This window comes from Hypanus sabinus, chromosome 25 (genome assembly GCF_030144855.1).
Source record: "Hypanus sabinus isolate sHypSab1 chromosome 25, sHypSab1.hap1, whole genome shotgun sequence".
In the NCBI taxonomy this organism is placed as follows: Eukaryota; Metazoa; Chordata; class Chondrichthyes; order Myliobatiformes; family Dasyatidae; genus Hypanus; species Hypanus sabinus.
In genome coordinates, this window is record NC_082730.1 from 13019653 (window position 1) to 13040064 (window position 20412).

Below are 20412 nucleotides of genomic sequence, written 5' to 3' on the forward strand. Positions count from 1 at the left end.
AGAGGCCAAATGGAACCGCCGACTGACCGGCCGCGTTGCAAGTCCGCAGCGTTGCACTGTGTCCGGGTGAATAAAACTCCCAGTGCTGCCCGTGTCAAACAGGCATCCAGTCCAATGCCCCTCCACCTGGATGTCCATCATGGATCTTGCAAGCTGGTGTGGGGCGCTTTGGTCGAGAGTCACAGTGGCCAGAGTTGGATCGCCGTCGGGGTACCCGGTCAGCATCGGAGGGTCGGGGGCGGGGCATGCTGACGCCGACAAAGATGGCCGCTCACATCCGGGGTACCCGGTCAGCATCCGAGGATCGGGGGCGCGGCGTGCTGACGTCGACAAAGATGGCCGCCCACATCCCGGCATGCAAGATGGCGGCCCCCACGTTTCACCCGCAGCGCTGCACTCCGCTCGAGGTTGAGACTTACAGACCTTGGCGAAGTGGCCCCGCTTTCCGCAGCTGGAGCAGGTCGCTTCTCGCGCTGGACAGCGTTGTCGAGGATGTTTCTTTTGGCCACAGAAATAACAAGGCACGAGTTGCTTACGGGCCACAGCCATGGTCTGGGTCGGGGAGCTCGTGGAATGGCGACTGGCGGCGGCGTTGGCGAATTCGCTCCCGGGAGCCGGCGGTGGCGGGGTCTGAGGCATCCACGAAACCGGCGGGGAATCGCGCGACTGGACAGCGTCGGCGTTATGCCGCGCAGCTTCTAGAGCGTTGGCCTTCTCTATCGCCGAGCTTAAGGCAAGATCCGAGTTCTCCAGCAGCCGCTGGCGCATGTACACTGACCTCAGTCCCGTCACAAAGGCGTCTCGCACCAGCAGCTCCGCATGCTGTTCTGCCGTGAGCGTCTTGCAGTCACAAGCTCGGACGAGTGTCTGTAGTGCTCGGAGAAACTCAGCGCACGATTCGCCAGGCCGCTGTTGCCGGGTAGCTAAGCGATGTCTTGCGTAGACGGTGTTCACCGGCCGCAGGTACTGTCGTTTGAGGGCGTCCAGTGCCCCTTCGTAGGTCGGCAGGTCCCGGATAATGGAGTAAACTTTGGGGGTGACCCTCGAGAGTAGGATTCTGTGCATAACGGCGGGTTCAGTCGCACGAAGCTCCGCCAAGTACGATTGGAAGCATGCAAGCCAGTGTTCAAAAGCCAGAGCTGCGTCAGGGTCTTGAGGGTCCAAATCCAACCGGTCCGGACGCAAAACGGGTTCCATGTTTTAAAATTTCCAGTCAATAAAATTGATGCACCATCAATAACTCACACTGAGACGTAGGCGAGATATCGGCTTTTATTGACTGGAAGAAGGAACCAGGAGTGAGTGTCTATCATACAAGGTCCTGGAGACTGAGGCCGATCTTCAGGCCGCAGGTCTCCTTTATACAGGGGCCTGTGGGAGGAGCCACAGGAGCAGTCAGCAGGGGCGTGTCCCGACAGGCACATAGTTCACCACAGGACTATTCTCTTGGAATGAAGGAGAATGAGAGGTGACTTGATAGAGGTGTTTGTGATAAAGAGGCATAAATAGAGGCGTCAGAATTTTTCCCAGGGTGGAAATATCTAACTTCAAGGTCACTGGAGGAATTGATATGGGGGGGGGGGGAGAATGACTGAGTCGGGTTTTTTATCTCACCCTCCCCCCGCCCCCCCGGGTGACGGTAGAGGCAGATATGTTAGGGACATTTAAGAGATTCTTAAATGGGCACATGAATCAAAGAAAATTTGAGGGCTGTGTGGGAGGGAAGGGTTAAAGTGATCACAGAGTTGGTTAAGTGGTTGACACTACATTGTTGAGTTAAGGGCCTGTACTGTTCTGTATTCGGTTCTAACTCTGTTTTAGTATAAATGAATTGTAATGCAGAAAATTGCTTGTACTTTCTGAAGTACACTGGTTGCTAAGCAACACACTTGGGTAGACTAAAGAGCCAACACTCATCAGTGGATTTGTATAATTGAGAGGCAGATAGAGGGTGGACAGAATCTGTTCCCCCTGCCCCGGGTAGAACACTAAAAGGCATAGCTTTTATATTGAAAAAGAAAATTAGATTTATAAGGTTTTTTTTAATATACGGGTTAGATTCGTCTTGGTAAACGGTAGATACAACTTGGTAGGCTTAAAGGCTTGTACTGTGCTTCATGTTGTATGTTCTGTTTCATGTTTTTTAAGTACCAGAGAACTCAAATGTACTCTGAAGCAACAACTACAGGATTAAAGAGCCAAATCTATTTGCTGCTGTGAAAGAAAGAGGGTTTGGGTTGTTGCAACTGGATTATTGTTCCTCTATACTATAATCTTCACTCTTGTTGGTTGATCATTCGCTGCTGTCCGATAATTTATCACAGTGTTTGGGAAAGGCTGTGGGCTTGCAAGTATTTTTTAAATATAGCAATGCCATTGATTATTTAAAATCTAAGATGTCCTGGTTATTGCAAAAACAAAGGAGATGGTTGTGGAACACAGGAAGAATGGAAACAGGCTAACCCCTGTTGACATCAATGGATCTGGGGTTGAGAGGTGAACAGCTTTAAGTTCCTTAGCACACACATCACCGAGGGTTTCACATGACCTGTACATACCATGTGTGGTGAAAAAAGCACAACAGCGTTTCTTTCACCTCAGATGGTTGAAGATGTTTGGTATGGGCCCCCAAATCCTAAGGACTTTCTACAGGGGCACATTTGAGAGCATCTTGACTGGCTGCATCACTGCCTGGTAAACTTCCCTCAATCGCAGGACTCTGGACAGCCCAGCACATCTGTAGATGTGAACTTCCCACTCACTATTCGGGCCATTTACAGAGACAGGTGCTTAAAAAGGGCTCGAAGGATCCTTGGGGACCCAAGTCACCCCAACCACACACTATTCCAGCTGCTACCATCTGGGAAATGGTACCTCAGCATTAAAGCCAGGACCAACAGCCTCCAGGACAGCTTTTTCCACCAGGCCATCAGACTGATTAATTCATGGTGATACAACTGCTTCTGTTATATTGACTATCCTGTTGTACATACTATTTATTATAAATTGCACATGTAGACAGAGACGTAATGTTAAGGTTTTTACATATACATATATAGGATGTAAGTAATAATCATTCGATTTGATAGCTGTCTAAGAATATCCCTCAGGACTTTCATCTTAACCAGCCTATTGGCTGCTTGGTGGCATAATACTCCTCCTTTGCCAGTAAAGTTCTTGTATCATGTTTTGAGAGAAGCCTTCTGTTTAAATGCAAGAAATTTGACCTTGAGCATCTGGTCTATGGAGAAACTCACAAAATGTTGGAGGAACTCAGCAGGTTAGGTAGCATTAATGGAGGGAAATAAACAGAAGATGTATCAGGCCGGCCTGCTTCATCAGGACTGAAAGGTCGACCGATAGTTTTCCTCAACAGATGCTGCCTGACTTGCTGAATTCCCAAGGCTTTCCTCTGTGTTGCTCAAGATTCCCAGCATCTGCAGAAACCTTTTTGTGTGCGTCTGTGGTCTATTGAGAGGATTGACTAATGTTGCCATGGTAACACTTGCAGTTGTTAGTATCCCCAGAAGGTGGTGCCATTGCAAGGAGTTGTTCCATACCTTCCTGGCTTGGTAGCAGAATGTTTCCTCCAATTGACTATTGCTTTATTTCTTACATCCTTCACACACACACACAGGGAGTAAAAATCTTTGCATTATGTCTCTATCTGAATGTGCAAATAGAAATTTGTAATATGTACAGTAAGATGTACAACAGAACAGTCAGTATAGCTTAGAAATACAATTGTGTCAGTGTATATTAATCACTCTGATGGCCTGGTGGAAGAAGCTGTCCCAGAGCCTGTTGGTCCTAGCTTTAATGCTACAATAGTTTCCCAGATGGCAGGAGCTAGAACAGTTTGTGATTGGAGTGACTCAGGTCCCCAGTGATCCTTTGGGCCCTTTTTACACACCTGTTGCAGTAAATGTCCTGAATAGTGGGAAGTTCACATCTACAGATGTGCTGGGCTGTCCGCACCACTCTCTGCAGAGTCCTGCGATTGAGGGAAGTACAGTTTCCATACCAGGCAGTGGTGCAGCCAGTCAGGATGCTCTCAACTGTGTCCCTGTGGAAAGTCCTTGGGACTTGGGGACTCATGCCAAACTTTTTTAACCATCTGAGATGAAAGGTGCTGTTGTGCTTTTATACCACAAAGCTGGTATGTACAGATTAAGGGAGGTCCTCAGTAATGTGTATGTTGAGGAACTCAAAGCTGTTCATCCTCTCAACCCCAGACCCATTGGCATCAATAGGGGGTGAGCCTGGCTCCGTTCCTTCTGTAGTCCACAACCAGCTCCTTTGTTTGTGTGACATTGAGGGAGAGGTTGTGTTCTTGACGCCATTGTGTCAGGGTGATGACTTCTTCTGTGTAGGGTGCCTCGTTATTATTTGAGATAAGGCCAATCATCTGCAAATTTAGTTAGCAGATTGGAGCTACTAGCAGATGGTGCTGTATCTAGGTTTCTCTGTTAAACAAATACTCCCAGCCCAACCACCTGGCTGGTGCTGTTCAGACTGTGTTCTCTTAGTTATTGGGCAGCAAGTGATACAAGTCTTCTGTTTTTTAAAAAAAAGAACTAAAATACTGCATGGAGTTGTACTACAGAACCCCCCCCCCCCCCCCCCCCACACCCCCAACCAATGGCCACCAGGACCTTACGGAACTGATGTGAAAGCAGATTAGGGACAGTTGTGTAGCTCCCTGGGTCGCCTCAGGCTCGCTCAGCTCGCCTCCGTCTAGGGGGAGGAGCCTTCGGCCCCGCCAGACTGGATAATCAGGTTGTGTGAATGCTGTGTGATGTCCCCAACCCCGCCAATTAACACAGTACACCATGTGTGATTAAATGATTTCACTTTATAGAGCTTACTAGAACTAAGTGATTAATAACGGTACAGTATATATAAAGGAAAAGAAAAAGAAAAGGTGCCAACTTATAGGGAGTGGGTAGAACTGCTAGAGGATAATGAAGGAAACATGCTTGGAGGCAGAGGTTATGGGTGAGGTCCTGAATGGGTACTTTGCATCAGTATTTACCAATGAAAAGGACCTGGAGGATGGGGAGATCTGTGTCGAATGTACTAATTTGCTATGACATTTCACAATAAAGAAATGGGTAGTGTCGGATCTCTTGGAGTGACTAAGTCCTCCAGCACTGATGGCATAGACTTAAGGCTAATGAAGAGTCCATAGATGAGATTGCTGGGGCCTTGACCAATATTTTCTTGTCCCCTCCAGCCACAGACAAGGTTGTGGACGACTGGTGAATGAGGTGAAGGGAACCAGGGAAATCCTGGAAACTATAGAACAATGAATCTCATGTCAGTGCTAGGGATGTTACTGTAAAGGATTCTTGGGGATAGTGTTTGAGTATTTGGAAAATCATGGATTGATCAGTCAGTCTACCATTGTGCAGGACAAGTCATGACTTGCCAACTTGAGTTTTTCAAGAATGTGAGGAAGGGATTGAAGGTAGAAATGTAGGTGTTATCTACAACGATTTTAGTAAGGTATTTGATGTTTTGGAATGCTCTTCTAGAAGATTAAGATGTATGGGATCCATGGTGAATTGACTGCTTGGATCCAGAATTGGCTTGCTCATAGAAGAGAAGATGGAGGTCGAAGGGAGTTATTCTAGTTGGAGGTCTACAATTAGTGGTGTTCTGCAAGGATTTGTACTGGGAACTCTGCTGCTTGTAATATGCAAGTTTGCAGATGATGCAAAGCTATGTGGTGGTGTGGATGGTGTAGAAGACTGGCAAAGAATACATGGTCTATGGATCATGTGCAGATACGAGTGGAAAAATAGCAGATGGAATTTAATCCAGCCAGATGTGAAGTGTTGCACCTTGGTAGATCAAATGTAAAGGGGCAGCACACTGTTGATGTTGACCACAATAGTGACGACGAGTAGAGGGATCTTGGAGTCAAGTTCACAGCTCCCTGAAAGTGATAGGGTGGTAAAGAAAGCATTTGACATGCTTGCTTTTATTAGTTGAGGAACTGAGTTTGAGTCAGGGTGTTCTGGTAGCTAGAGTTTTATAGAGTCTTGCATCCATTTCAGCTCACCACATTACTTTGGAGAGGAAGCAGACAAGGATTCTGCCTGGATGAGAGGGAATGAGGAGCGGCTGGACGAACCTGGTTTGTTTTCTCTGGAATAGCTGAGGGAAGATCTCAAAGCTGGGGTTCCCAACGTGGGATCCACAGACCCCTTGATTAATGGTAGGGGTCCATGGCATAGAAAAAGGTTGAGAACCCCTGTCATAGAAATTGAGAAGCATAGAAAAAGTAGACAGGCAGTATCTTAATCTCAGGCTCAAAATGTTTAATGCTTGAGGCATTTAAGGTGAGAGAGGGTAAATTCAAAGGAGATTCTTACATGAAAGTGCTGGTTGCTTGGTATGGTGGCTGATTCAAATATGATCAGGGTATTCAATATGCAATATGGACATTATGTAGAGAGAAGTGATTAGTTTAGTTGGTCATTTGATTACTTATTTAATTTGTTCGACACAACATTGTGGGCAGAACGGTCTGTTCCTGTGATGTGCTGTTGTATGTTCCATCAAATAATTACTTCAGCTCTTCCTCTGACAACTGCATTGGTGCTGCTTCATGCACCCATGATGAGCTTGTCAATTTCATCAACTTTGCCTCCATCTTTCACCATGCACTTACCATAGAACATTACAGCACAGAAACAGGCCTTTTGGCCCTACTGGGCTGTGCCGAACCTTTTTTCTGCCTAGTCCCACTGACCTGCACCTGGACCATATCTCTCCATACCCCTCTCATTCACGTACCTGTCCAAGTTTTTCTTAAATGTCAAAAAGTGAGCCCGCATTTACCACTTCATCTGGCAGCTCATTCCACACTCCCACCACTCTCTGTGTGAAGAAGCCCCCCCCCCCCATGTTCCCTTTAAACTTCTTCCCCCTTCACCCTTAACCCATGTCCTCTGGTTTTTTTTCTCTGCTAGCCTCAGTGGAAAAAGCCTGCTTGTATTCACCTTACCTATACCCATCATAATTTTATATACCTCTATCGAAATTCTCAGTCCATTTCTGACACCTCCCTCCCATTTCTTGATCTTTCTTCTCCATCTCTGGAGACGAACTGTCAACTGACATTTTATAAGCCTACCGATTCCTACAGCTATCTTGACTAAACCTCTTCCCACCTTGAAGCCTGTTAAAAACGCTGTTCCATTTTCTCAGTTCCATTGCATCTGTTCCCAGGATGAGGCTTTCCTTGCGAGGACAACGGAGAAAGAGATTTTCCTTCCTCAACCATTGCTGCTGCTCTCACCCGTATCTCCTCCATCTCCCAGATATCTGCCCTCACTCCATCTTGGCGCTGCCTTAACGGGGAAAGAGTTCTTCTTGAACCTGCCTGCCACTCTATGAGCCTCCCCATCCAACACCTCATTCTCTGCAACTTCGACCATCTCCGATGGGATCTCGCGATGAAAAGTACCATCACTCTCCACTTTCTGCTGGCATTGCTCCCTCTGTTGTTCCCTAATCTCCCTCCTGGCACATATCCCTGCAAGTGAGAGAAATGCTACAGCAGCCCATTCACCTCCTCAATTACCTACATTCAGGGGCCCCTAACAGTCCTTCCAGATGAGGCAACGCTTCAGCTACGAGCCTGTTGAGGTTGTCAATTGTATCTGGTGCTCCTGATGCAGCCTCCTCAACATTGGTGAGACACAATGTAAATTGGGTAGCTGTTTTGTCAATCACCCCTGCTCCATTCCAGCAAAAGCAAAATTTCCTGGTGGCCAACCATTTTTGTCCCTGTCTCCAGCCCCGTTCCGACACACCGGTTCACAGCCTCCGCTGGGTGGAAGAGCAGCACCTCAAATTCCATCTGCGTAGCCTCCAACCTGATAGAATGAGCATTGGTTTCTTCTGTTTTGTTTTTCAATTTCCCCTTCCCTCTGCTTCCATTCCCCAGTCTGGTCTCTCGCTTCTCCTTTCCTGCCTGTCACCTCCCCCTGGTGCCCCTCCTTCCCTTTCTCCCATGGTTCACTCTCCTTTCCTATCAGGTTACTTCTTTTCCAGCTCTTTATCTTTCCAACTCCTCTGGCTTCACCTATCACCTTCTAGCTTGTCCTCCTTCCCCTCTTTTTCTCCCCCCTCCCGGCTTTTTATTCTGGCATCTTCCCCCTTCCTTTCCACTCCTGGGGGGGGGGGGGGGGGGAGAATGTTTTTGGCTCGAACGTCGACTGTTTATTCATTTCCATAGATACTGCCTGAACTGCTGTTCCACCATCACTTCGTGTGTGTTGCTCTTCACAACGATGAGACCTCTAGCCTCGCTTCCTTTCTGTCTTAACACAGTCTGTCACTTCTTCAAGGGTTCTCATTGTGAGAGATCCCCTGACGTAAATGAGCAGGAATCGAATGCAAGTTGTGACTTGAACTGGCTCGACCTTTTACAAAATGTACCATCAGAGTTGCGGCTTTGCAAGTGTAATGAACAATGAATAAAGTTCAAAGATCAAATTAATTTGATTACCTAAGCACGTACATGTCACCATATACTACCTTGAAATTCATTTTCTTACAGGCATCACAGTAGAACAAAAAATTAATGGGAGAACTGCACACAAAAACTGACAAACGACGAATGTGTAAAAGAAGACCAGCTGCAAATACAAATAAAAATAATAGTAAATAATACTGATGATATTCATCAGTCCTGATGAAGGGTCTTGGCCTGAACTGTTGACTTTAATTCCCTGCTGACCTGCAGCATTTTGTGTGTTACTCTGGATTTACAGCATTTGCAGATTTCCTTGTGTTAATAATATTGAGAACAAGAGTTGTAGAGTCCTTGTAAGTGAGTCTATAGGTTGTGTGCAGTAATCAGTTCGGTGTTGAGGTGAGTGATGCTGCTCTCACAGGTTTAGGAGCCTGATGGTTGAAGAGTAATAATTGTTCCTGAACCTCTTGGTGTGGAACCTGAAGCTCCTGTACCTCTGGCTGGAAGGGTAATGACTACCAACTTCAAACCCCAAATTTGAAATTTGTTTACTTCTTAAAATGCAGTACTGTGCAAAAGTCTTAGTAACAGGTATGTAGCTAGGGGGCATAGTACTGTAGCCACAAAAGAAACGTGATTATACAGTTGCAAGAAAAAGTTTGAAACCTTTGCAGTTACCTGATTTTCTGCATTAATTACTCGGATCACATTTTATGAGTAATTAATGAAGAAAACCAGGCAATTGCAAAGGGCTCAGAAACCTTTTCTTGCAACTGTATGTGTGTGATCATGTTCCTGATTCTGATATGGGTCTCTATTATGGACTGAGTGGGAAGGGGGCAGGGAGAGGGGAATCGTGGTTGGGGGAAGGGAGATGGGAGGGAGTGGGAAGCACCAGAGAGACATGCTGTAATAATCAATAAATCAATTAGAATCTACTGACTTTGCTGGTTGTCTCGGGGTTGGGTGCAACTGTGCCAGCCCCCTGCCCTGGTACTCCTTCTCTGCCATCTGTCCCACACTCCTCTTGAGAAGCCCCACCCTCACCATTCTCAGCATCCTCTGCTCCAACCAGGTTTACAAACTCGCTCTTCTCCGCATTGACAAATACAGGGCCGTGCAAAAACCTTTAGCAGCCTCGATACAGTATGTGCCTAAGACTTCTGCACAGTACTGTAAAATGAGACTGAGGAACACAAATTTTATTGTCGGCTTTTGATCGGGACGGTGCAGGCTCGAAGGGCTGAATGGCCTACTCCTGCACCTATTTTCTATGTGAAACTTGGCCATCTCTACTATAAGCTTCTTGATGACAGTGCAAAGATGCTGCTTGTTGTGAGTGCAGAGCATTATAGATTGTAACAGTTTTCCTATGTGATTGATGCAGAAAAAACTGAAGCCTGATTACTTGAAGAATCTGCCAGATGTATTGAAGCAGTTCTCTGATTTCCTGGGGGAAAGGCCATGGTTTGCAGGTGACAAGGTAGGTTTCTCTTCAGGCTGATGTTGCATTAACCATGGTGGGATGTGTTCTCACTATTTTCCTAGAGTTATAGAGCTTAGAAAGAGGCCATTCAGCCTGTCATGTTTATGGTGACCATTTTGGCCTCTTGCAGTAATCCTCACCTTCAATAGAACTCTGCCATTGATAGCTTGCCTGTTCCCAGGGCCTGTCTAAAAAGCCTTGAAATCATGGCAATTGTATTAGATTTCTCCGGCAGCTCGGAGGTTGTGTTCCAGGTATTTCTGCTACTACCTATAAGGCAGACAACCCCAACAGGCAGACTGCGAGACCCAAATCTCTGGACCGTGCCGACCCATTGGCACTTGCGAGAACGCACCTGTCGTAACATGTAAATAAAGCGCATGCTGCTGTAATTTATTTTAACTTCATCCCACACCGTACATTTGGCCTATGCCCCCGTAGAGCGTGCGACCTACTGCGTGCTCTCTGCGGTCCTCGACTCAGCACGCACCAGCTACCCTCCTGTCATCTAAGAAGCGAATCTGTCATCTAAGCGAATTGCTAGCAGCAGTAAGTCATGGACCCTAAACCAAGAACAACATGGCCTGCGTGAAAAAGCGCGAAGTCAACCAGGAAAGCCGTCAGTTCAAATCTGACTGGACTGATCAGTTTTGTTTTATTTTACCCGACCATGCCAGTGCTAAACCGGCATGCTTAATATGCAGTGTAAGGAGTCTCTATGTTCTCCCTGTGGCTGCGGAGGTTTCTTCTGGGTGCTTTGGTTTCCTCCCACGTCAGAGACCTGCCCATTGGTTGGTGAATTGGTCATTGTAAGTTGTCCTATGATTAGGCTAGTGTTAAATTGGGGGAAGTGCTGGGCAGCGTGACTCAAAGGGTTGGAGCTGCCTATTCTGTGCTGGATCTCTAAATAAATTAAATAACTATCATGTATTTAAAATAAAAAAATATTTTTAGGGAGTTTTGTTTTTCAGCATGGTAACAGGCCCTTCTATCCCATGAGGCCACGCTGCCTAGTTACTCATGACCAATTAACCTACCAACCTGTACATGTGTGACCTGTGAGAAGAAACTGGAGCACCTGGAGGAAATGCAAGCAGTCATGGAGAGAACGTCCTTACAGGCACAGTAGTAATTGGCAGTTAGTGTAATGCTACAATAGCACCAGCTGCCAGGGTATAATTTCCACCACCCAGATCCCCTGTAAAATTTCTGCCTCCAAGTCTATGCTGTCAGTTTCTGCTACTACCATGGAGGCAAAATGTCTGTCTTTATCTTGTATACCTTCGTCCAGGCTTTCTGCAGTGGCTAACCTAGGGCACAGCAAAGTTGTAATAGCTTGGATTCTGCATTGAAGTAAAATTCATTAGTTTTAAGGCACAGAAACAGGCTATTTGGCCCACCTTGACCGTGCCCATTAGGGTTATTTACATTAAACCCATTTATTTAGAGATACAGCGTGGAATGGGCTCTTCCAGCCCAATGAGCAGCTCTGCCCAACAACCTATCTCAGCAACACACACAAAATGCTGGTAGAACATAGCAGGCTAGGCAGCATCTATAAGGAGAAGCGATGTCGACATTTCGGGCCGAGACCCTTTGTCAGGACGAAGGGTCTCGGCCTGAAACATTGACAGTGCTTCTCCCTATAGATGCTGCCTAGCCTGCTGTGTTCTACCAGCATGTTGTGTGTGTTGTTGTTTGAATTTCCAGCATCTGCAGATTTCCTTGTGTTTAACCTACCTCAGCAAGTGGCCAAAGTGCTGCACCTGCCCATTCCCTCCATTCCGGGCCCTTCCAGGTGAGGCAACATTTCACCTGTGGATCTGCAGCGGCAGTTTGTTGTGTGTCCGCTGTTCCCAGTGCAGCCTGTACACTGGTAGACACAATGTAAACTGGGGGACTGCTTCGTTAAGCGCTTCCGCTCCATCTGCCAAAAGCGGAACTTGCTTAGTTGCTTTCCCATTCTTGTTCTGACATGTTGGTCCATGGCCTCCTCTTGTGCCACGATGAGACCACCCTCATGGTGGAGGAGCAACATCTGTTGTCATCCAGGTGGCCTCCTACCTGATGGCACGAATATCTATTTCTACTTCCAGTTTATAAAAAAAAAACTGTTCCCTCCCCTTCCCCTCTTCTATTTCCCCACTCTGGCCTCTTGCCTTTTTTCACTTGCCTATCACCTCCCTCCAGGACCCTTTTCTCCTATGGTCCACTCTTCCATCAATACCTCATGCCTTCCTCTCCAGCCATTTACACTTCCTATCCACCCCGGCTTCACTTATCACCTTCTAGCTAGTTATCCTCCTCACACCCGCCAACCCTCTCAACTTTTTATTCTGGTGTCTTCCCTCTTCCCTTCCAGTCCTGATGAAGGATCTCTGGCTGAAACATTGGCTGTTTATTCATTTCCATAGATACTGCCCGTCCTGAGTTCATCCAACTCTGTGTTGCTTTGTGTTTAACCCTAGCATAATTAATAGCAAGACAATTTACAATAACCAGTTATCTTACTAACCAGAGGATCTTTGGACTGTGGAAGGAAACCAGAGCACCCGGTAGAAACCCACATGCTCATGGGAAGTCCGTACAAACTTCTTACAGAGGATGCCGGAATTGAACTCTGAACTCTGACCCCAGCTGTAATAGCATTGTGCTAACCACTACACCTTCTAATCCGAAGCTATTCAAGAATCTGTCTAGATACTGTTTAAATGTGGTGGAGATATCGGCCTCCTGGGCGCAGGACATTCAAAATTCCAACCATCCTCTCTGTGAAAGAATTCCTCCTTAGATAGCGTAAAATATTCCTATCTTGTACCTTAATTTTATCTCTTGTCCTGGAGATAAAAGACTTTTCAGACCTATTCACCTCATAATTTTATTTACCTTTTTAATCAGAGTACTCCTAGGCTGCCTCTGCTTTAGGGAAAAAGAAAATACGATTCCGTCTTCTATTTGTGACTGAAATACTTCAACCCAGGCAATGTCCAGACGGATCTCCTCTGAACTCTGTCCAGTCCAACACCTCTTTCTGACACTGTTGTGGCCAGAACTGCACACTATACTCCAAGTATAATACAAGTTGTTGCTTGATCTCTTGACTATTGCTAGCATTTAATATTTTTGGATTTTGTAAGGCCTTGCAAGGTTATGTGACCAGTGTTTTGTGATCATATGTTGATGTCGAGCCACTATTGAAGAAAGAAACTTCAGTCTGTATGCACTGCCTGTCTCTTCGATCAAACAATGTGCAAATCATTTTAGTTTTTGCTTTCTGTTATCAGATCACTTTTGTGGATTTTCTGATGTACGACCTCCTTGATGAACATCGTGAATTTGAACCCAAGTGCTTGGATGACTATAAGAACTTGAAGGAATTTATTTCCCGCTTTGAGGTAAGAACTGTGAGTTAAGGCAAAATATATATTTTTAAAAGTCTTCCTTGTGTGCAATGAAAGTTCAGTCAATCAAAAGCACCAGCACAGACACGATGCGCAGAAGGGCCTATTGCTGACCTGTAACCTGCTTTAATTATTTTCAACAGCTCTTGTATAAACACAAATGTTTTCCACAAATTTTTTATTTCTTAGACATTCACTGAAAATTAGTTTAATTTTTTAACCTTACTCCAGCTTGCATTAGAATTGGGGGTTGTGGAACTGTTGATCTGATAATCATGAAGACCTTCCAAACAGAATTCCTGGTCATACATGTGCGACCATGGAAGTGCAGGGTGGGAGTGAGATGTGAACGAGTGTTAAACACAGTCACACCAACTCTGGAAGTGATTCTTTCGTAGATGAAAACCAGTGTAGAGACCATCTTTGACTGAGCAATCATGGAGAGGGTTATTAGTTACTTTCAAGATTCGTGTACATTCCAAAATGCACAAAATCCTTTGTGGTGTGATATTAAAAGAAGCTAACGAATGAAAGGAAGACTTGGGGGCAGCTTTACAGCGCCAGTGTCCTGGGTTCAATGTCTGCCGTGGTCTGCAAGTAGTTTGTACGTTCTCCCCATGACTGTGGGTTTCCTCTGGGTGTTCTGGTTTCCTCCCACAGTCCAAAGACATGCAGAGTAGAAGGTTAATTGTTAACAAGGGTTTAACTAGGCAGTACAGGTTCATTAGGCCAGAAGAACCTGCTGCTACCATGTTCTATCTCTTAAATAGAATAAATAATATAAAAGTTGTCTGCCCAGTAGTGGGGTGTGCATCAGGAAGATTCAGATTCAGACATTTTGACTACATTCAGAAATAGTTCTGGTTTTCAAAGAATGCAGTCATTTTGAAACAGTGATTTTAATCTGGGCCAATTCTTCATTTTTAAAACACTATTCCATCAATCATATTTATCCTTTGAATGATATTTTTGTATTCAGTGGGGAGGAGGCAGAAGTATTAAGATGAGCCAAAGGTAGGGTAGTCACATAGCAGTTAACACCCTCTTCCTGTTTTCAATTGCTTTTTAATTTTATTTTTGGTTTAGCTGTACGTTTTAATCTTGTATTTCCTATTTTGTAGTCGTAGCATTTGTATTAAATTCTTCCCAAATGATATTTTTTGCAGGGTTTGGAGAAAGTTGCAGCCTACATGAAATCGGACCGCTATATGAAAGGCCCATTCAATAACAAGATGGCCTTGTGGGGCAACAAGTAGAGAAAGGACTTGAACTTTCTACCAGATCCTTAAAATGTACATGAGTTTTTCAGCTCCAATAAAGAATGAAATAAGATGGTAAAATTTGGGATTATTTGTCTCTGTTCCTTTTTCTAATCTGCACAAAATTATCTCTGACCAGTGCGCTGCAGGTACCAGTACTGTTGTCTTAAGAGACGTAGTGGGATGAAATTAAGAGCAAGTCTGCATCACTTGGATGCTGTTGGGTGTAACCAGGGCAATTTCTCTACCCTTTGAGTTAAGTAGTGGAAGTACAAACTATGTGGGGTGAGGTAAGAGGGGTAGCATGGTAGCATCACGGTTAGTGTGTTGGTTACAGTGCCAGCCAGCGATCAGAGGTTGGGGTTCAATTCCTACCACTGCCTGTAATGAGTTTGTATGTTCTCCCTGTGACTGCCTGGGTTTCCTCCGGTTGCTCCAGCTTCCTCCCACATTCCAAAGACGTGAATTGTGAGCATGTTACGCTGGTAACACTTGCAAGCTGCCCACCACAGTCACTCTTAAGTTTCAATACACAGTTCATGTGATAAATAAAGCTAATCTCTCTTTTTCAATATTATTAATTTCTTATATAAAAGAATACAGAGTACAATAAGATATATAATGTAGATTGATTACAATATATTGAAATCACAAATGAAGTGTAATTACCCCATATCCATATGAATTAAATTTAAACATAAAATTGAAAAGAAATAACTTTATTATACAAAAAATCTAAACCCACTACTGGGGGGGGGGGGGCAGGAAACTGTTTGGTTTAAAAAAAAGAAGAAAAGGAATAATCTTTTTTTAAAAATATATCTTTTTTACATATCAAGGCAGCATTTGATTAAGTGGGACATCAAGAACCTCCAGTGAAACAAAATGTGGTTGTTAGAGGCTTGAAGAGTTCCTCAAAGCACAGTCCTCAGCCAGCCATCTTTCTCTGCCAGTACACATCAGAGGTTTTGTTGATATTCCATTGTATTTATTTGTGCTCAGACCCCAACTCTAATGAGCCCAGTAGCCTACCTTTTAAAAGAACCCTCTTGGAAATCCAAGTCTTTACCCTGAGGAAGTTTGAGGGGAAGCAGAACAGGATTTTCTCCCATTCCATCCCCTCCAAGCACACCCTGACTTTAAGCAACAAGCTATCCTCTGTCAGGACGAAGGGTCTCAACCCGGAACGTTGACTGTTTCTTTCAATGGATGCTGCCTGACCTGCTGAGTTCATCCAGCTTTTATTGTATGTCTTGATTTGACCACAACATCTGCAGTGCACTTTGTGTTAAGCCCTCCTCCACTCCCAAGCATGTGCAAATACAAAAATGCCCCCTTTCTGTAGCTTACTGCCTATTTCAACTGTGTTCACCCCCACCTTACACAAATCATGCAATGATATCTGGCACACCCTCCCACTCTTAATAAGATAAATGATTAATAAGGATATATTGCAAGAAAGGCAAGTGAAGTTAGACCAGGTTAATGAAGGTGTATACCATTTCAAAGTGGCAGGGTCCAATGACACTGTCTTCAGTAATGAGATCGACAAATGCAGAAGGGGTAATTTTCCCTCTGCCCCCATCCACTTCTGCTGTGGATGGGGTTAAAACGATGAGGCAGCTGAAGATGGTTGGCGGAGGGCTGAGGAACTCTTCACACTAGTGGGACTGACCTCCAACAACCACGGCCATCTTCCTTTGACTTCAGGCAATTTGAGTATTTCCCATTGAATTTCATTCACTGAAGCTTCTTTATGCCACGCTCAATCAAGTGCTGCCTAGTGTAGCCTGGTCTCATCCCTGTTGTTTGGTTCCTTTGGAATATTTTATTTACCAGAAAGCACTGCTGGTGAAACTGTCAATACTTGACAGATGATTTGGCATAATTAGGATTGAAATGGGAAGTTACTGGGCATTTTTCAGTGTCTAACCAATACCGGTGTTGAAAATGTACTGGGATAGCCTAACTAACGGCAGGGTTGGTGACCAGGACTAAACTCGGTGCCCACTTTAATTCATTTAGAAGTATAATCCAGAGTGGTCTTCTGTTGTAGCCCATTCACTTCAAGGTTCGATGTATTGTGCATTCAGAGATGCTCCACTGCACACCACTGTTGTAACTCGTGGTTATTGGAGTTACTGTTGCTTTCCTGTCAGCGTGAACCAGCCTGGCCATTATCCCCTGAACTCTCATTACAAAGCCGTTTTTGCCCACACAACCCCCGCTCTCTTAGATGTATTTTTCCTTTACACACCATTGTCTGTTAACTCTAGAGACTGTGCATGAAAATCCCAGGAGATCAGTCTCTGATGTGCTCAAACCACCCTTTCTGGCACCAACAATCAGTGCATGGTTAGAATAACTTTGATCACATTTCTTCCCCATTCTGATGCTTGGACTGAAACGCAACTGAACTTCTTGACCATGTCTGCATGCTTTTATGCACTGAGTTGCTGCCCCATGATTGGCTGATTGAATATTTACATTAACAAGCATGTGTATAGGTGTACTTAAAGTAGCCTCTGAGTATATAACCAAGATGAGGTCTGCCACTGTATCCAGTACACGGACACGTGGAGTGAATCAACTTAGTTGAAGACTTTATTCCTCCAGCAGTTCGGATCTCAGGAAGAATCTGAGACTGATCACCCACTCGGCACTAATGGATCAGCGCTTCAGCTTTCTGTGGCGTTGCCGTCGAGGATGGAGATGTTGATGTTCTTGAGCTGCCTTCTCTCATTTAACTGTTTAATTGTCCATAAGGTACTGGAGTAGAATTAGCCCATTTGGCCCAACAAGTCCACTCCACCATTTGATCATGGCTGATTGTTTTCCCTCTCACCCTATTCTCTTGCCTTCTCTCCATAATCCTTGACACTCTTGCAACAACGTGCAACCTTGCACGAACCTATCAACCTCTTGTTTAAATGACTTGACCTCTATGGTCCTCTGTGGCAATGCATTCTGCAGATCCACTACACCCTGGCTAAAGAAATGGCTTCTCGTCTCTGTTCTAATGGGATATCCTTTTATTCCTCGGCTGTGTCCTCTGGTCCTAGACTTTCCCACTTTTGGAAACAACCTCTCCACCTCCACTTCATTTAGGCCTTTCAATATTTGATTGGTTTCAATGAGATCCTCCTTTCATGTTTTCAAAGTAAAGCAAGTCAGCTTGAATATTTGTGGGTAGAGGGGGACAGGCTAGTCTGCAGCTTTTAAAGAATGCCACATCATATCTGACTGAGCTCTTGATGTCTCATTGGATTAAGTCTTCAAAAGCTCAAAGTAAATATGTCACCATATTCAACCCTGACATTCATTTTCTTGTGGGCATACTCTATTAAGCTATAGAATAATAACTATAACAGAATCCTGACCGGCTGCATCATTGCCTGGCATGGGAACTGTATTTCCCTCAATCACAAGACTCTGCAGAGAGTGGTGCAGACAGTCCAGTGCATCTGTAGATGTGAACTTCCCACTATTTAGGATGTTTACAAAGTCAGCTGTGTAAAAAGGCCCGAAGGATCATTAGGGACCTGAGTCACCCCAACCACAATCTGTACCAGCTGCTACCATCCGGGAAACAGTACCGCAGCATAAAAGCCAGGACCAACAGGCTCTGGGACAGCTTCTTCCACCAGGCCATTAGACTGATTAATTCATGCTGACACAACTGTATTTCTATGTTATATTGACTGTCCTGTTGTACATAATATTTATTATAAATTACTATAAATTGCACATTTAGAGGGAGATGTAATGTAAAGATTTTTACTCATGTATATGAAGGATTAAGTAATAAAGTCAATTCAATGAAAGACCCCCCCAACTTGGGTATAGAACCAAAGGGCAGAAGAGAACAAACTGTCCAAATACAAAAAGAAGAAATAATAAAACAGCAAGAAATATCAAGAACATGAGATGACGAGTCTTTGAAAGTGATTCCATAGGTTGTGGGAACAGTTCAAAGGTGGGTCAAGTGAAGCTGAATGAAGTTGTTCCCTTTGGTTCAAGTTCCTGGTGGTCTTCTCATTGAGCATGTTTTACTTGAGTGGCCTTTGGAAACTTATGCTGTCTTTTATCCTCCTATGTACTGAGGTAGTGAAAAACTTTATTTGCTAAACTGTTCATACAGATGAATACATTGCAACAGAGTATTGAGGCAGTAAATCGTGAGCAGAAGAGATTGTGCAGATGCTGAAAATCTAGAGTAACACACAAAATGCTGGAGGAACTCAGCAGGTCAGGCAGCATCTATGAAGAAGGGTCTCCAGCTGAAACATTGACTGCTTAGTCCTTCCCATAGGTGCTGCCTGATCTGCTGAGTTCCTGCAGCATTTTGTGAGTGTTGAATTGAGGTAGAACAACAACAGAATGCAAGATAAATTGCAACAGAAACGGTGCAGAACGGGCAGACAAAAAGTGCAAGCAAACAATGAGGTAGATTGTGTAGTCAGGGGTCCATCTTTTCATAGTAGGGAACCGTTCAATTACCTTATTACAGCCTGCTTTAGGCTGGTGGCATGTGCTTTCATGCTTTTACATCTTCCGCCCGATGTGAATGACTGGCCCGGGTGGGATCTTGATTATGTCGACATTGCTTTATTATTGTCACATCTACCAAGTCTTGTCTTGTCTTGCATATTGTTCATGCAGATCGAATTATTACACAGTACACTCAGGTAGAACAAGGTAAAACAGTAACCAAACAGAATAAAGTGCAAGATCATAATGAGGTAGATTGCCAGGTCAAGAATCCACCTTATCGTACAAGGTCTGTTCAAGAGTTTGATAGAAGCTACCATGGCTACAGAGGCTTAGCAGGGCAAGGGTCTTCTGTCAGTGGGTGCATTTAGGCTGAACCCGTGAAACTTATTGCTGATAAAATGTTTGGAACCAATAAACAATGACAAGTTGACAAAAAGTAAATAATGCAAAACATTGACTGAAGATAACTATATTTAGTAAATAGTTTATTACTGGGGAAAAATACTAGTAGTTATCATTAACGTCTACCGTGAACATAAAAAACAAATTATTTCCCCTCCTCGAAAAGTTTCTTTCCCTCTCAAGGTCGCAATCCAAGGGGCAACTTCCTGGAGGGGCGGGGCTCACGCGTGAACGTCAGTCGTACAGTGCTGGCACGGCTGTTCACGTCAAGTTAGGGCACGTACGGAGGCGGCGCTCGGCTACGGTCAGCGGAGTTTTGGTCGCCGCCTTCGAGAACCCTCACTCGGAGCCAGTCGTGGTAGACAGAGTCATGGCAGAGCTTTTGAAGAAAGGATTCCCTGAACCGGTGGAGGGGAAAGGCGTGAAGGAGGGGCTGAAGGCCAAGGAAGTGAAGGAGAACGCCAACGCGGAGAGGGCGCAGAGCGACGACAAGACCAAGGGGGGCATGGACAAGTTATCCGTCAACGCCGAGGGGCAGAAGCAGCCGAATCCGGTTGTCTTCAACAACGACAGCGGCGTCGTGGCGTCGCACAAACCGGTAAAGAAGGTGAGTCGCAGGGGAGGGGGAAAGATTAGAGGCAACGATCAGCCTGCCGGTGCCTTGCGGGAGTTGTAGTCTTTAAGCCAGAGTTGTCAGCGGGTCATGTTAGATGTGGACTACAAGTCCCACGATGCGCTGCTTGGTGGTGCGTGCGTACTCTGTCACGGTCTGTCCTTGGCTTCCCCCTACCCCTCACGCTTGTGGGCTGTGATTATTCTTCCGCCCACCTTTCTCTTACCCACTTTCCCCTTCTTAGTGTCTCCCTCCAAACACCGATC

The 20412-nt window shown here is 45.0% G+C and overlaps 2 protein-coding genes across 2 annotated transcripts in view; both read left to right on the forward strand.

Annotated features, from left to right (window-relative positions):
- Positions 1-14723, forward strand: part of LOC132381027 (glutathione S-transferase Mu 1-like) — a 54001-nt gene extending 39278 nt beyond the window's left edge. Inside the window, exons 6-8 of the mRNA XM_059950129.1 lie at positions 9879-9974; positions 13262-13372; positions 14545-14723. Of these exons, the coding sequence (XP_059806112.1) occupies positions 9879-9974; positions 13262-13372; positions 14545-14634 (297 nt within the window). The 3' untranslated portion in view covers positions 14635-14723. The remainder of the gene's footprint in view (positions 1-9878; positions 9975-13261; positions 13373-14544) is intronic.
- A 5077-nt stretch (positions 14724-19800) lies between these two features.
- The window catches only part of LOC132381025 (S-adenosylhomocysteine hydrolase-like protein 1), a 100158-nt gene continuing 99546 nt past the window's right edge, over positions 19801-20412 (forward strand). Inside the window, exon 1 of the mRNA XM_059950121.1 lies at positions 19801-20140. Within this exon, the coding sequence (XP_059806104.1) occupies positions 19904-20140 (237 nt within the window). The 5' untranslated portion in view covers positions 19801-19903. The remainder of the gene's footprint in view (positions 20141-20412) is intronic.